The 16,082-nt window shown below is 43.5% G+C and overlaps 1 protein-coding gene across 1 annotated transcript in view; it reads right to left on the minus strand.

Moving 5' to 3' along the window:
* The window catches only part of LOC106566609 (protein bicaudal D homolog 2), an 83,357-nt gene continuing 67,275 nt past the window's right edge, over window positions 1–16,082 (minus strand). The window contains exon 10 of the mRNA XM_014134787.3: window positions 1–6,032. Within this exon, the coding sequence (XP_013990262.1) occupies window positions 5,669–6,032 (364 nt within the window). The 3' untranslated portion in view covers window positions 1–5,668. The remainder of the gene's footprint in view (window positions 6,033–16,082) is intronic.

Genomic DNA, 16,082 nt, shown 5'->3' on the forward strand with positions numbered 1-16,082 from the left:
TCTTTTTAGTCACATTTATTGATTTTAGCCAGTATGACTACCTTTACACAGACATACCACCTCTCTATAGGAAAACAAAACAACACTTTCATAGGATTAGTTCAGCAGTATTACAATAGACTAAACTCCGTTTTTTCATAATTTTCTTTTTTCACTTTTCCAACATCTTCAAAGTTCTAGGTTTGTTTTCGATTCTGTGTAAAGGTTCCCATGACTGATGAACATGCATATGATATTAAATTGTAATGAATATGCCACTAATCATAATACACATTATTGAGAAGAATACCGAACTGCATAACAATTCAAATACATACCAACACACAGATGAAGTCGTTATTTCATATAAAGGTATCAAACTCAATATGGATCAATACTGAAACACAATATGACAATATAAAGTTTACACAGCTAGTGTATTATCACAGTGCTATTGCTTCCAGCAAACAGAAAACGTTTATTTTCCTTGTAAAACAGCATTAAAATTGCACTTTATTTTCTTCTTTTGTTTTTGCTTCCCAACCGTATTGATAACTTTTTACGCCTCAACAAACAAGCATTGGCAATAATGGCACAATTCAAGCTTGTTGATGCAAAATCTGTTTTCTGTTTCCTGAAATCACAACGCTTTAATAAGATGTAAAAAAAAAAAATATTCAAGAATAAAAAATAAAACTCAAATTGGACAAACAAAAGACAAAATGCACTCCCTGCACATTTTCCAACAATACTATTGATAGCACATTACCTTAACCAAACAAAGTTCGAGATCACCTAGATGTTTCCAATAGAACACTGATCTACCCAAAACACAGTAGTGGTGTTTGTAACATTTTGTTCAATAGGAGGCCAAAGGGATTTATTTTGGTTCCCAGTTTGATAAAAAAAATAATATAAATTCTCAATACCCCTGAATTTTCTGTTAGGATCACTGACCTGCAGAATTCAACACAATATCAATTGAATTGAGCTAATTTGAAAACTATCCTCTCACCCCTGCAAAAAGGGCTCATCTTCGCATTTATTGCAGCTCACAAAGTAGTTTTAAACCCAAACCTCCTCACCTAAAAAACTAACCAAAAATACTAGTCTACGATTCTCCCTTGAAACAATGAAAGGCACGACTGGTCAGAACGAAGAACAAAACAGACCCAAAACAAATCCTGGGCAGCACTAGGACAGAAAGCCACGGCCCCAAACGATACCTTTCTCACTGATGTACGGCTTGTCATTCTTTCTGATTCTTCATTCTTTTCAAACCTAAATGATGTACCAAGATTTGGCACGATAAACAAAGAGAGAATGAAACAATTCCAATTTGGAATTTAATCGTTGCACTTGCAGAGAATTCTGTGAGCCAGTGATCCCTTATCAGTGTGACACCCTGGTAAGAAGCTGGAAAAACCAAAATAATTTTGTCACTCCATTTCTTCCCCCAAGAACTTCTTACCATTTTTGGAATCAGAGTGTCGTCAAGTTTCTCCGCGTTATCTTTGAACTATTCCTAGGAATAATAAATACATGAAAACCCCAGAATTTGCTCACCCTGGATTTTGTTTAGAACATGGCAGCAGAACAAACATAAAATCAAACCAACAGCATAATAATAATAATATGATGAGACATAACAATACAAGGATGCTTATTCAGTTGGATAAATTCTCAGAATCTTAACAGTAGGACTCTGGTTTGCGGTGTGGTTTTAGGAGAGTAAATGGTCTCTATGGATGATACAAAGAGACAACATATAGGAGGAAATATATTCCTATTCATATATGTGTATACTTGACTAAATAACTCACAAACCATAGCACTAAACCTTTCCTAGGTTAATAATATAAAGTTATAATCCTATAATAAAAGTGCACAGGTTAAAGAAAAAAAAGATATAAAAAACAAAAAGATGAAAACTGTATGTTGATTTACATTGAGGAAAGACCGGCTCCCCTGGCTTCTCATGGGAGGGATAACTCAAACAATCACAAACTCTGATCATCATTTTACTAGGAGGGCAGAGTTCACTGTACTTGTGAGCATCGTCTTCCGGCAGCAGCACTAGGAAATGTGAAATACCTTTTCATTCCCATACATAGGACATAGAGGTTAGAGGTCATATAGGTTATAGAGGCCATATAGATCATGCTATATAGTGAGTTAAAGGGCAACTTGGAGGAATATTTCATATTCATATAAGAGATTTTGTTTGGTCGGGTTTTACAATTTTGGCCTCTAGGGCTAGCTGTTTTCAGGAACACTGAATGTGACGTCGGCAGTGTTAGAGGATCCTCATCCGGGCAGAATTAAATTACTGCAAAACGAAGACACATAGAAATCATAAACATTTGCATTATTGGTCAATTTAGACGTTAACTTGGTCAGTAATGATGCCATTCCAATCAAAAACACGAAATAAGAAAGAGTAAAAAGATTAACGCCGAAGCCCCAGTTAGTTATAGTAGCTACTACCTACAGGTAGGTGCAAACTGGGTTAGTTGTCTTGAAGCAGACTCTGTCATATCAACATCATGTCTATGTTCTAGAGGAGCTGATGTAAAAGCACTACTGCCTGAGGAAGACCAGCAAGTGCAAGAAGCCGATGACCTCACAAGTACTATGACCTTTGACATCTCCTAAACACAGACCCCCCCCCCCCCCCCCCCCCCAGAGTTTAAACCATACCCCAGAACCAGGTCAGTCATAGGAGGGCTTTTCCCAAATGGCATGCAGGTTATTGAGAACGGGCATGTTTTTTATTTGTTGCATGCAGGCTCTCAACCAATCAAAAACCTAATTAAGAGCGTGTGAGAGAACTCAACGTTGATGTGGGTAGAGCCTGCAGACAGAGGTAGGAGGAGCTTATTCTGGTGGCATTCTATTGATGACACCAGATAAACGGACATTGATTTCAAACTAGACCAAGAGAACTAGGGGGGGGGGGTCTCTCTAGCCACAATCACATCCTGGATTATTAAATCTATCTATTGCTCAGTGAATCCAAAGAGCCGAAACAAGGGAAGGGGGATAGAGGGTCAACTAATTTGAATCAATGTCCACTGGTAAGATTTCACAGTTAGAGACAAAGTAGTTAAACAAAAACCTCATATAAAAACATACTTTTTTAAAATCACCAACCCTGCTCTAAACCAGAGCATCTCCCTCAAATAACCCTGGAACCCATGTCTCCAAACACAGTATCAAATTCATGATCAGCATGGTTTAAACACTAGTATTACTCCTCTGTCCTCTCCCAGTCTCTACACTCAGCGCAAACTGATATAAACAAAGAGTGAATCTATCGCTGTCACTTAAGTGGAACAATAACCAAAGAGTGATTTTCACTCAGTGGAGGTGTTTGTATGACGTGAACAATAGCACAGTATCCATACTGTGTTGTGTGTCTAAAGGCCTCGTAGGGCAGCAAATACTCAACTCAAGCAGGGTTGGGGATGTCCCTCGTTCTGAGGAACCAAAGCTCTCCCTCTCTATATCAGAGAGAGGGGGCCTAGGAGGATCCTAGAAGATTCTAACCTGATTACAATCATATCATTAAGAATATATAGTTTTATATATGTTACTGGTAGAAAAAGCATAATTTGATTAATCTTCAAGGATTTCCTCGCATCAACCCTGCTTTAAGCATCATAAAGCTAACAATGTGTGGTTATGTACTACATGGATTTATCTAACACAAGCCCCACATTATTTTTTTAAAATCTGCCTGGCACAAGCTTGCAAGGTTTAAAGCTTTTTTGGGGATAATGAAGACAGTATATTGGTTTGTCCTCTTGCATACAAACAGCATCTCAGAAATGAACTACCCTCCATTTGCAATATTTTCAGAAAACAACATACACACACGGTGCCGGAGCTGAGATCACACACACTCACACAGACACACACAGACACACACACACCGACACAGACACATACTCACAGACACAGACACATACTCACAGACACAGACACACACACACACACACACACACTCACACGGACACACACTCACACAGACACACGGACACACGGACACGCACACACAGACACACGCAGGGTTCAGAACACGCATACGCGTGAGGACGTTGCCTGACAATATTCAGAGTTTTTTCCCCCACAATCACCCTCTCTACTTAAAGGGAGTGTGGCGTTTCAGGGCGAGCAAGCTGCTGACAATCTAAAAGAGAGAGTGGTTGTCATGACAACCAAGCGATGAGACACAGGTTAGAGACATGAGGAGGAGGACAGGGTTTTCAGCCACATAACCACATATAGTTCATTTGAGAGCTCAAAAGGGCATCCAAAAAGAGAGGAAAATAGAGATCGAGGGAGAGGAGATAGAGGGAGAGGAGATAGAGGGAGAGATGAGCATTAGTGTGACAGACACAAAGACGGGGCTTTACATTGATAGATAGATATAGTTGATATCAAGTGTTTGGGTCGACAGGCACTTTGCCGAGGGTTGTCGGTTTTGTTTGCAGAATTATGATCCAGATGCCATTGATTTTTGTGCTCTTTTAGGATCTTTACTGATGTTACAAAAATCACCATCGATCAAAACTATATTGTATCTGTTCACAGTTATTTGATCCTTTTCTAATAGAAGTTAGAACCTGAGGCACCTATTCTGAAGTGCACTTAATTTAGGTGTAGAGATCGTTTCGTCTTGCTTTCGTTCTCTAGTAATATGGCTCTGAAAGAACACCAATATGACATATACTGGGTCACATAGAATAGCCCTCCGTTTCTTTCAGCAGATGTTAAATAACTGCTCTGGTTAAAATGTAGAGCCCTGTAGTACATAGCTTGTGCTGTGCCACACACACCTGTTTACATAGAAAAACAGTTAAAAGCTCAGTAGCATTCTCAGCTGCAATGCCATGCGATGCGATTGGCCTGAATGAATCCTGAAATTAAACACCTGTGGTCTTAGGTGCTCCTTTACCACCCACCTCCGGCATCACTAATCATCAGCCAACCCGCTTTGGGAGTTTTGAAATTCAGTTAGAAAACCCAGCAAATCACACTGGACTTGCATATTGTTTTGTTTCATTCGTTTATGTAAACATTAAAGAGCGACCTGATTGGGTTGCTGGGGCTGGCTCAGTCCTGGGGGGCCAGGAGAGAGAGGAGGATGGGGGGCTTTATTGAAGGAGCACCAACGCCAACAGACGAGCAACACAAGGAGAGGATGTCAACTTCAGTCACATGACCCCTTAAAGTGACACCCTCTTCCCAAGTCCCCACCACCTAAGTGCATTACAGTTACAATGCAACACACTCAGGGGGTTCAGAACACACTAAGCACGAATGCTGCAACCTTTTACATCATCATAAGTACAGCACCCCATAATATCCACAGAAGCCCACCGGCGGCCGGTTTTGACCCTATCCACATGCCATACATTATGTCTACAACAGTCCCAAACTTCTAGTGCACACTGTACTGTACATACACATCTGCATTCCCCTAAGCGTTTACACTAGCAGATGTGAGCGGCCATAGGCATACTTATGTACTGTAGGTTAGACACACACCAGGCCCTATGAGGCTACAGGCTGGGCAGGCAGGGAGCTAAGCGAGCAAAGTGGGGCTCTTTAACATTAATGCAGGGGAGAGCCTCCGGCTCCTCCCCTCTGTACACAGCAATCCCGTGCTGACAACGCAGCCGCTTCAGTCGCAGTAGATCTTGTACTTCTCGCTGCAGAAGACCACAGGGCCTCCACGGATGCAGTTGGGCATGGTGTTGGGCTCGTTGGGGCGGCCGATCCCGGCACAGGTGAGGCCGTGACTTATGCGGGGGTTGTTGGCAGCGTTGGTCTGCCCATTAGTGGTTCTGCCGTTAGTGGTTTTGGCTCTTGGTTTGCCTCCGCGGCGGGTCTGCTCGGTGTCAAACTCCAGGTCCTCCAGGCGCTGGGTCAGGGCCAGCTTCTGCTGGATGGCCATGCGGAGCAGGGAGTTCAGGGTCTTCTTCTCATCCTCCGCTGCAGACAGCTGTCTCTGCATCTCATCCAGCTGAGTCACATACTCATCACAGCTACAGGAGAGAAGGAGGGATAGAGAGTGAGAAAGGGATAGGGAGAGATACAGAGAAGGAGAGAGAGGATATAGAGTGAACCATACAGTCATACAGTCATATATTCCATTCAGACTATTCATATTGTCTGTGGCCATTTCTGAAAGATTTCACTGCCCTTTGAGCCCTCTGAATACCAATGCAAGAAACACGTATTGACCTAAATTCGCCTTGACCTTTGACCTACATCCCCAGTGCCTGTCTTCACCACCAGATAGAGCCCTTAAGGTGTCTACCAGAGCCTTGAAGTCTACGGCACTGTCATTTCACCAGACTCTCTCTCCAAGCACCTAAACTGTCGTCATCCTGTAAGAACAACAGGATCTCCTTTCACCCCCACAAGACTCACTCAAGACCTCATCTAAGTGTTGCACTGAGACAAAGGAGAATGTATAGATGTATTTACTATTCACAGCCCCTCCCCCCTCCACCAAACGGTACACTGTTCATCTCAAGGCCCAGCTACACATGACTCACTTTGTGCAGCTAATATCCAAACACAGTATGGTAATATATGCAGAGTTTATTAGCCTAACATACAGCCCATTTGAATGTGTCCCAGGTTTTCATGTGGTCTCTGCTGATGAGGACTAAAAACTCTATGGTTGTGATTAACATTCATTCTGAATGCAGCAGAATGAACGTCAGTTCGTCTGTCTGCATGAGAATATGAGGAGTCTGAGCACGGAGTGAGTTAATAATAGATCACGCACAAAGGAGGAAATGTCCCTCCTGCATCACCTAAGGAGTGGGCTAAGGGAGAGAGAGAAGAAGAAGGGAGAGGGAGAAAATGAGAGAGGTGCAAGACTGGAAGAGATACAGTTGAAGTCGGAAGTTTACATACACTTAGGTTGGAGTCATTAAAACTCATTTTTCAACCACTCCACAAATTTCTTGTTAACAAACTATAGTTTTGGCAAGTCAGTTAGGACATCTACTTTGTGCATGACAAGTAATTTTTCAACAATTGTTTACAGACAGATTATTTCACTTATAATTCACTGTATCACAAATCCAGTGGGTCAGAAGTTTACATACACTAAGTTGACTGTGCCTTTAAACAGCTTGGAAAATTCCAGAAAATGATGTCATGGCTTTAGAAGCTTCTGATTTACATCATTTGAGTCAATTGGAGGTGTACTTGTGGATGTATTTCAAGGCCTACCTTAAAACTCAGTGCCTCTTTGCTGGACATCATGGGAAAATCAAAAGAAATCAGCCAAGACCTCAGAAAAACAATTGTAGACCTCCACAAGTCTGGTTCATCCTTGGGAGCAATTTCCAAACACCTGAAGGTACCACGTTCATCTGTACAAACAATAGTACGCAAGAATAAACACCATGGGACCACGCAGCCGTCATACCGCTCAGGAAGGAGACGCGTTCTGTCTCCTAAAGATGAACGTACTTTGGTGCGAAAAGTGCAAATCAATCCCAGAACAACAGCAAAGGACCTTGTGAAGATGCTGGAGGAAACAGGTACAAAAGTATCTATAGCCACAGTAAAACGAGACCTATATCGACATAACCTGAAAGACCACTCAGCAAGGAAGAAGCCACTGCTCCAAAACCGCCATAAAAATGCCAGACTACAGTTTGCAACTGCACATGAGGACAAAGATCATACTTATTGTAGAAATGTCCTCTGGTCTGATGAAACAAAAGTAGAACTGTTTGGCCATAATGACCATCATTATGTTTGGAGGAAAAAGGGGGAGGCTTGCAAGCCGAAGAACACCATCCCAACAATAAAGCACAGGGGTGGCAGCATCATGTTGTGGGGGTGCTTTGCTGCAGGAGGGACTGGTGCACTTCACAAAATAGATGGCATCATGAGGTGGGAAAATGATGTGGATATATTGAAGCAACATCTCAAGACATCAGTCAGGAAGTTAAAGCTTGGTCGCAAATGGGTCTTCCAAATGGACAATGACCCCAAGCATACTTCCAAAGTTGTGGCAAAATGGCTTAAGGATAACAAAGTCAAGGTATTGGAGTGGCCCTCACAAAGCCATGACCGCAATCCCATAGAAAATTTGTGGGCAGAAGTGAAAATGTGTGTGGGAGCAAGGAGGCCTACAAACCTAACTCAGTTATACCAGCTCGGTCAGGAGGAATGGGCCAAAATTCACCCAACTTATTGTTGGAAGCTTGTAGAAGGCTACCCTAAACGTTTGACCCAAGTTAAACAATTTAAAGGCAATGCTACCAAATACTAATTGAGTGTATGTAAACTTCTGACCCACTGGAAATGTGATGAAAGAAATAAAAGCTGAAATAAATAATTCTCTCTACTATTATTCTGTCATTTCACATTCTTAATATAAAGTGGTGATCCTAACTGACCTAAAACAGGACATTTTTACTAGGATTAAATGTCAGGAATTGTGAAAAACTGAGTTTAAATGTATTTGGCTAAGGTGTATGTAACTTTCCAACTTCAACTGTACTTCTGAGCTCACAGACCTATATTTACTGTCCTCTCGCCATCTCTGATGCTTCTTTTATATTAATCCGTCTTCACCTTTTCTCTAGCATCACTGTAATAAAACATGCAATCTCTCACATTAGTGGGAAATAGCCCAAGATATGAACTACTCTTCTTTTGCCTTTCTCTCCCTCGCCCTTTCGATCTCTTCTTTAGTCTCACTGTGCTGTGATGCTAATTCTACCCTTTCTATACCGTTGTGATCTGGTGTGTGTGGATGTGAGTGTGTTAGAGCCAGGCAGGTGTGAAAAACTAGGTCATGCTGCCCAGAATGTAGAGGCAGGGGTTCATATCACTGTCTCTAATCTGCTCAACCCCTCCTCTCTCATTATTAATCATTATGCCATTTTCTCTTTTACCCTCTCTTTCCTTTCCCTGCATCCTCATATTACATCTCTCCATCATCTCTCTGTCATCCCCCCTCTCTCCCTCCTTCATTTATCATCCTTCCTTCATCCTTTCTCTTATTTCCTCTTCTCTCCCTCCCCCTGCCTTTCTCTAGCCTTCTATCAAACTCCTCCATTCTCGCTACCTGCTGTCACTTTTTTCTCTCCCTTTTCTCTCTCTCTCCCTCAGTCCCATTTCAATGCTGCTGACACAGCTATCTGAGATGACATTGACATTCCCCAGCAATGATGTTAGCCACACATCTGCAGAGATATCTGCGTCCTACCTTCCACCCCAGCTGTCCTTTAGCCTAACTCACATTGGCACCAAAGAAATGGCATCTCAAAGCACTCCCTCAATCCTGCCCGCAGGTCTCCACACATCCTGCAATTAGAACACTCCCTGGCACTGAATTCTATCAAAGGAATTCCAGGTTACTCTGATTCTAAACTGTGCGACAAAAAACACTGTTTGATCTGCTGGATTGGAATGTTTTCCTCTACAATTCCAGGTGTCAATAACAATCTATAAAACGTCAACACGACAACCATGTTCCTGAGGTCTGTTGTGGTTCTTACCATTGCCCCAGTCGATGCCTGAAAGCCTCTTCTTAATGTTCACATAAGACCTCATTTAGTTATTGAGTCTCTCACTAGTGGCCCGTTGAGGTGTTGTGTTATTGCACATGGGCACTCCTCTCTTCCCCCATATACACAAACACAGCCCCCCCTTGTGGGCTTGCAGTCTGATTCCCAGTGGGACACACACCCAGACAATAGGGATCAGTGCAGTTTAATTTGACCCAGTGTGAGATGGTGAATGGGGGTGGGGGGCTCCCAGGAGACACAGTGCCCTTTAACATGGACTAGCCATGCTGGGGGGAGGGTGTAAGAGGGTGTGGGTTTTCCCTGGAAAAAATACAGGGTTCCATTCTGGGGATGAGGAATTACAATGGGGCCCTTCTTGGCCTGATAGAGAGGGGTGGTGGGCCACAATGGCCCTGGGTGTCTGGGGGGCGGCTGGCCCTTTGTAGAACAACAGTCTCCACATTCAGAGTAGTGAGGAACAGAGACTCCACATCTCAGATGATCTATAGTTGCCAGGGGTAACGAAACACACACACAGGCTCACTGCACACACACACATGCGCAAAGAGTATACACATGTGCACGGAATTCACTCATATCCACACCCAAACACATGCGCTGAATGAAATTTGACGAGGCATTCATAGGGAGGGTATGGACTACACAGACAGGCGCACACGCCCTAAACATACTGACAAATGCGTGCAGGCACACAGCACTACAGCCCATTTGTTTGTCAAATGGACTATGTACTCAGACCCACACACACTGTTCTCTGGCTATGTGGGAACAGCACTGGTCATGGTGGAGGAGGATGAGAGAGAGGACTAAGGAGGGAGAAGGGGGGAGAGAAAGAAGGAATAACATAACCAATAATGAAATTAAGAACAAAATGGAAATCAGAAGAAGACAAAGATATACTGAACAAAAAATATAAACGCAACATGCAACAATTCTTTTTTTCCTCCCTGAATTACAGATCATATAAGAAAATCAGTCAATTGAAATAAAATAATTAGGCCCTAATCTATGGATTTTGGGGGGGCAGGGGCGCAACCATGGGTGGGCCTGGGAGGGCATAGGCCCACCCACTTGGGAGCCAGGTCCCACAAATGGGGAGATAGGCCCAGCCAATCAGAATGAGTTTTTCCCCACAAAAGGGCTTTATTACAGACAGAAATACTCCTGAGTTTCATCAGCTGTCCGGGTGGCTGGTCTCAGACAATCCTGCAGGTGAAGAAGCTGGATGTGGAGGACTTGGGCTGGCGTAGTTACACGTGGTCTGCGGTTGTGAGCCAGGTTGGATGTACTCCCAAATTCTCAAAAATGACATTGGAGGCAGCTTATTGTAGAGAAATTAACATTAAATCCTCCGGCAACAGCTCTGGTGGACATTCCTGCCAATTGTGCACTCCCTCAAAACTAGATACATATGTGGCATTGTAAATCTGCACATTTTAGAGTGGCCTTTTATTGTCACCAGTACAAGGTGCAGCTGTGTAATAATCATGCTGTTTAATCAGCTTCTTAATATGACACACCTGTCAGGTGGATGTATTATCTTGGCAAAGGAGAAAGGCTCACTAACAGGGATGTAAACAAATTTGTGCACAACATTTCAGAGAAATGTGCTTTTTGTATGTAAGGAAAATATTGGGGATCTTTCATTTCAGGTCATGAAACATGGGACCAACACTTTACATGTAGCTAATTAAAATGCCTTTATTTGTATGGCATGTTCAGTGGAAACAAAGATAAAAAATTCTGACACGTTTCGGCGACGCGTTTCGGCTGCATGGCCTTCGTCAGGAAGTACCCCCTTATGAAGGCCATGCAGTAAAACATGCCATACAAATAAAGGCATTTTAATTCATTATATGAAGAGTGCCTTGGTCCTCCTTTTTTTGATGATCAATTTGTCCTTTTAACCAAAGAGCACCTTCTGTCCACCAAAACCTACTATTGTGTACCTTAGTACCTTCTGTCTACCAAAACCTACTATTGTGTACCTTAGCACCTTCTGTCTACCAAAACCTACTATTGTGTACCTTAGCACCTTCTGTCTACCAAAACCTACTATTGTATACCTTAGCACCTTCTGTCTACTAAAACCTACTATTGTGTACCTTAGCACCTTCTGTCTACCAAAACCTACTATTGTGTACCTTAACACCTTCTGTCTACCAAAACCTACTATTGTGTACCTTAGCACCTTCTGTCTACCAAAACCTACTATTGTGTACCTTAGCACCTTCTGTCTACCAAAACCTACTATTGTGTACCTTAGCACCTTCTGTCTACTAAAACCTACTATTGTGTACAGCATCTTAACATTGCTTCCCTTCCTCCTTTTTTCTACACTTTACATGTAGCGTTTATATTTTTGTTAAGTATAGAATGAGAGTGTGTGCTTGTACAGTGTGTGCTTGTACAGTACAAAAAATATATAATGTATGAAATGTATGTATTCACTACTGTAAGTCGCTCTGGATAAGAGCGTCTGCTAAATGACTAAAATGTAAAATGTATGATTTAACTGCAGGTGCTGGTCTGATCATTAGTCTTGCCTTGTGTGTGTATAGCGCTGAGGGCTGCTGAGAGCAGGCATGTCTAGACATGTCTTAGGAATGTAAGAGCCAGGGTCTTACTGTAAACTGATACCACAGCTGGAGTAAAGCCTGCGCGCACACACACGCACAAACACACACACATTAGGAGCTTGCATTATACAAAAGGGTCTCACAAAGACTTGCACATTTGTTCACTCTATTCACTCTAACCCCCTCACTCTGTTCACTCTAACCCCCTCACTCCGTTCACTCTAACCCCCTCACTCCGTTCACTCTAACCCCCTCACTCTGTTCACTCTAACCCCATCACTCTAACTCCATCACTCTGCGGCCACACACTCCAAACTGACTGAAAGTCTCAGAAATCCAAAAATCTACCTTTAACTCGACAGAGTATGTTAACATTTCCATGAGAAAGACTGAAATGAAGTCCCTGTAGAGAAGCTAAAGTGAGAGACCCCTCCACCCCTCTCTCCCTCTAGGATGTGTTGCTGTGAAGATGGAGGACTGATGAGGGGATGGAGGGAAGGAACGGGGGAGTGTGGGAAACGTGGGTCAGTCATGGCCATCTGCCTCTTAAAGATTCTCAAAGAGGCCTCCACCCCTTCTCCTCCTGCCTCACCATCATTCTATAGGGCCAAATTAGCAGGCCCCAGACAGTATAGTGACTGAACACCACCACCAATACCCAGGCTGAACACAGCCCTGAACACCACCACCAATACCCAGGCTTAACACAGCCCTGAACACCACCACCAATACCCAGGCTGAACACAGCCCTGAACACCACCACCAATACCCAGGCTGAACACAGCCCTGAACACCACCACCAATACCCAGGCTGAACACAGCCCTGAACACCACCACCAATACCCAGGCTGAACACAGCCCTGAACACCACCACCAATACCCAGGCTGAACACAGCCCTGAACACCACCACCAATACCCAGGCTGAACACAGCCCTGAACACCACCACCAATACCCAGGCTGAACACAGCCCTGAACACCACCACCAATACCCAGGCTTAACACAGCCCTGAACACCACCACCAATACCCAGGCTGAACACAGCCCTGAACACCACCACCAATACCCAGGCTTAACACAGCCCTGAACACCACCACCAATACCCAGGCTGAACACAGCCCTGAACACCACCACCAATACCCAGGCTGAACACAGCCCTGAACACCACCACCAATACCCAGGCTGAACACAGCCCTGAACACCACCACCAATACCCAGGCTGAACACAGCCCTGAACACCACCACCAATACCCAGGCTGAACACAGCCCTGAACACCACCACCAATACCCAGGCTGAACACAGCCCTGAACACCACCACCAATACCCAGGCTTAACACAGCCCTGAACACCACCACCAATACCCAGGCTGAACACAGCCCTGAACACCACCACCAATACCCAGGCTGAACACAGCCCTGAACACCACCACCAATACCCAGGCTGAACATACTGAGGCCGCGTCCGAAATGGCTCCCTATTCCCTATAGTGCACTATATAGGGAATAACAAAAACTTTACATGAATTCTATCTAAGGCAAATAGCAATCACCATACAAGGTTAAGACTGAGGGGGAGGCTAAGAGTCCCCCAGAGCAGAGCTGAGCTATGTTATGTCTGGTTTAGTTATGTTGTGTTATCAGCATCTTCAGTCTCTTACAACAGCATAGGAGGACAAGGATGGAGACCAGGGAAATAAACATTTAACATGCCCCTCTCTGGTGCTGCCCTTTTCCTCTGTCATACAGTATCTAACACCCTCCTTCTGCTACTAATAGCCACTTCCTCTTAACGACCACTAGGTTCGAAACCCCTGATTGTTCAGTGCCAGCAGAGAGGTAGAGGCGAAGCGAGAGGGTCCACGTCAAAATACAGTGATAAGCCGACCGATAAGTAGACCGCCTGCCTTCCTGCCTTTGGGACAACGACTCCCATTGTTAGAATGGAGACAAGATCATCTCGTCATTACATACAGTATCTCTGGTGCTAGCTATTCTAAGCACAATGTCAGTTATTTTCTAAATGGCTGCCTCTGAGGTGCTCAGTGAGAGCTGAATTCCGCTCATGTCTTCAGAGGGGTGGTTTAACACCTGTATCATCAGCCAATCTCGCCCTGCATTGCACCAAATCGTTATGACAACAGAAACTAATATTTACAGAGGAAGACAGTTTTCTTCACCATGCTAATCGATTAGCTACTGCAGTTACATAGAGTTTCTCAATAACACCAGCTAATGGACTGGTAGGGAAGATATAGCATTACCCTACTTTAAAGATGAGGGGTGCTGACTACACACTCTCTGTGGATGGTGCAGCCCTCCTCTCCTCTCTCCTCTACTTTCAGCACAGCGTGACATGAGCTTTGCTGTAAGCTGGGGAGTCTTAAAGACAGAGAGAGACTGCCTCAGAGTCACCATCTGGTCCAGGGAGGTTTGCAGGAGAAGGGAGGAGATCAGAGCAAAAAAAGTACCAAATGAATGTGCAGTACATGAATATACTGTACTCATGTGTAGCGATACTCATAGTCATAGTCACACCAATCCACCCAAAAACATAGAACCCCCACCCCAAACACACACACACACACACACACACACACACACACACACACACACACACACACACACACACACACACACACACACACACACACACACACACACACACACACACACACACACTCTCTCTCTCTCTCTCTCTCTCTCTCTCTCCTTCAGGAGGAAGACTACTGTACGGTGAGACTACGCTGAGTCTACGTTGAGACTGTAGTGCAGTACAGTGTATCTGAGGTAGTAATCCAGTCTAGACTGAGGTAGGGATTATAAGGGAAACCCTTTGGCCTGCTTCTTATGGGAATCAGCAGACTTAGCCAGCAAGGGGTTTTAACGTAGGGGTTTTAACGATACACTTGGTCAAAAACCCTGCTTCTCCGTCATAGCATTATTTTCATACAGATTAGAGATGTGTCCATTTTATGGCCATCCTCCACTGGCCCAGATTCACAGAGAAAAACAACACTCCTATTAAACCTGTGTGATATTAAAAGTATGTTATGGACACATCGTTACCATATGGTAAATATGGCGTGTGCTGTTAAACAGAGATTGACCTTGTTGTGAGTGTGGTGTTAGGACGGTGTCTCTGTGGTGTTAGGACGGTGTCTCTGTGGTGTTAGGACGGTGTCTCTGTGGTGTTAGGACGGTGTCTCTGTGGTGTTACTGGTAGGTTAACATATTAAAAGTGGCCAGATCGACACCGGGACTTATAGGTGTTTTGGACAATCAATCTTTCAATTTAATCTCATGGCAACAGGTTTTTAAAGCATGAACATGCTAAATACACGATATGTACACTACCGTTCAAAAGTTTGGGGTCACTGAGAATTTTCCTTGCTTTTGAAAGAAAAGCAAAAAAAATTGTCCATTGAAATACATAACATTTATCAGAAATACAGTGTAGACATTGTTAATGTTGTAAATTACTATTGTAGCTGGAAACGACACATTTTTATGGAATATCTACATAGGCGTACAGAGGCCCATTATCAGGAACCATCACTCCTGTGTTCCAATGGCACGTTGTGTTATCTAATCCAAGTTTATAATTTTAAAAGGCTAATTGATCATTAGAAAACCCTTTTGCAATTATGTTAGCACAGCTGAAAACTGTTGTTCTGATTAAAGAAGCAATAAAACTGGCCTTCTTTAGACTATTTGTGTATCTGGAGCATCAGCATTTGTGGGTTCGATTACAGGCTCAAAATGGCCAGAAACAAATTACTTTCTTCTGAAACTCGTCAGTCTATTCTTGTTAGAGCCAGTTTGCGCTGTTCTGTGAAGGGAATAGTACACAGTGTTGTACGAGATGTTCAGTTTCTTGGCAATGTCTCACATGGAATAGCCTTCATTTCTCAGAACAAGAATAGACTGACTATTTTCAGAAGAATGTTCTT

The sequence above is a fragment of the Salmo salar genome, chromosome 13, assembly GCF_965601325.2.
Source record: "Salmo salar chromosome 13, fSalSal1, whole genome shotgun sequence".
In the NCBI taxonomy this organism is placed as follows: Eukaryota; Metazoa; Chordata; class Actinopteri; order Salmoniformes; family Salmonidae; genus Salmo; species Salmo salar.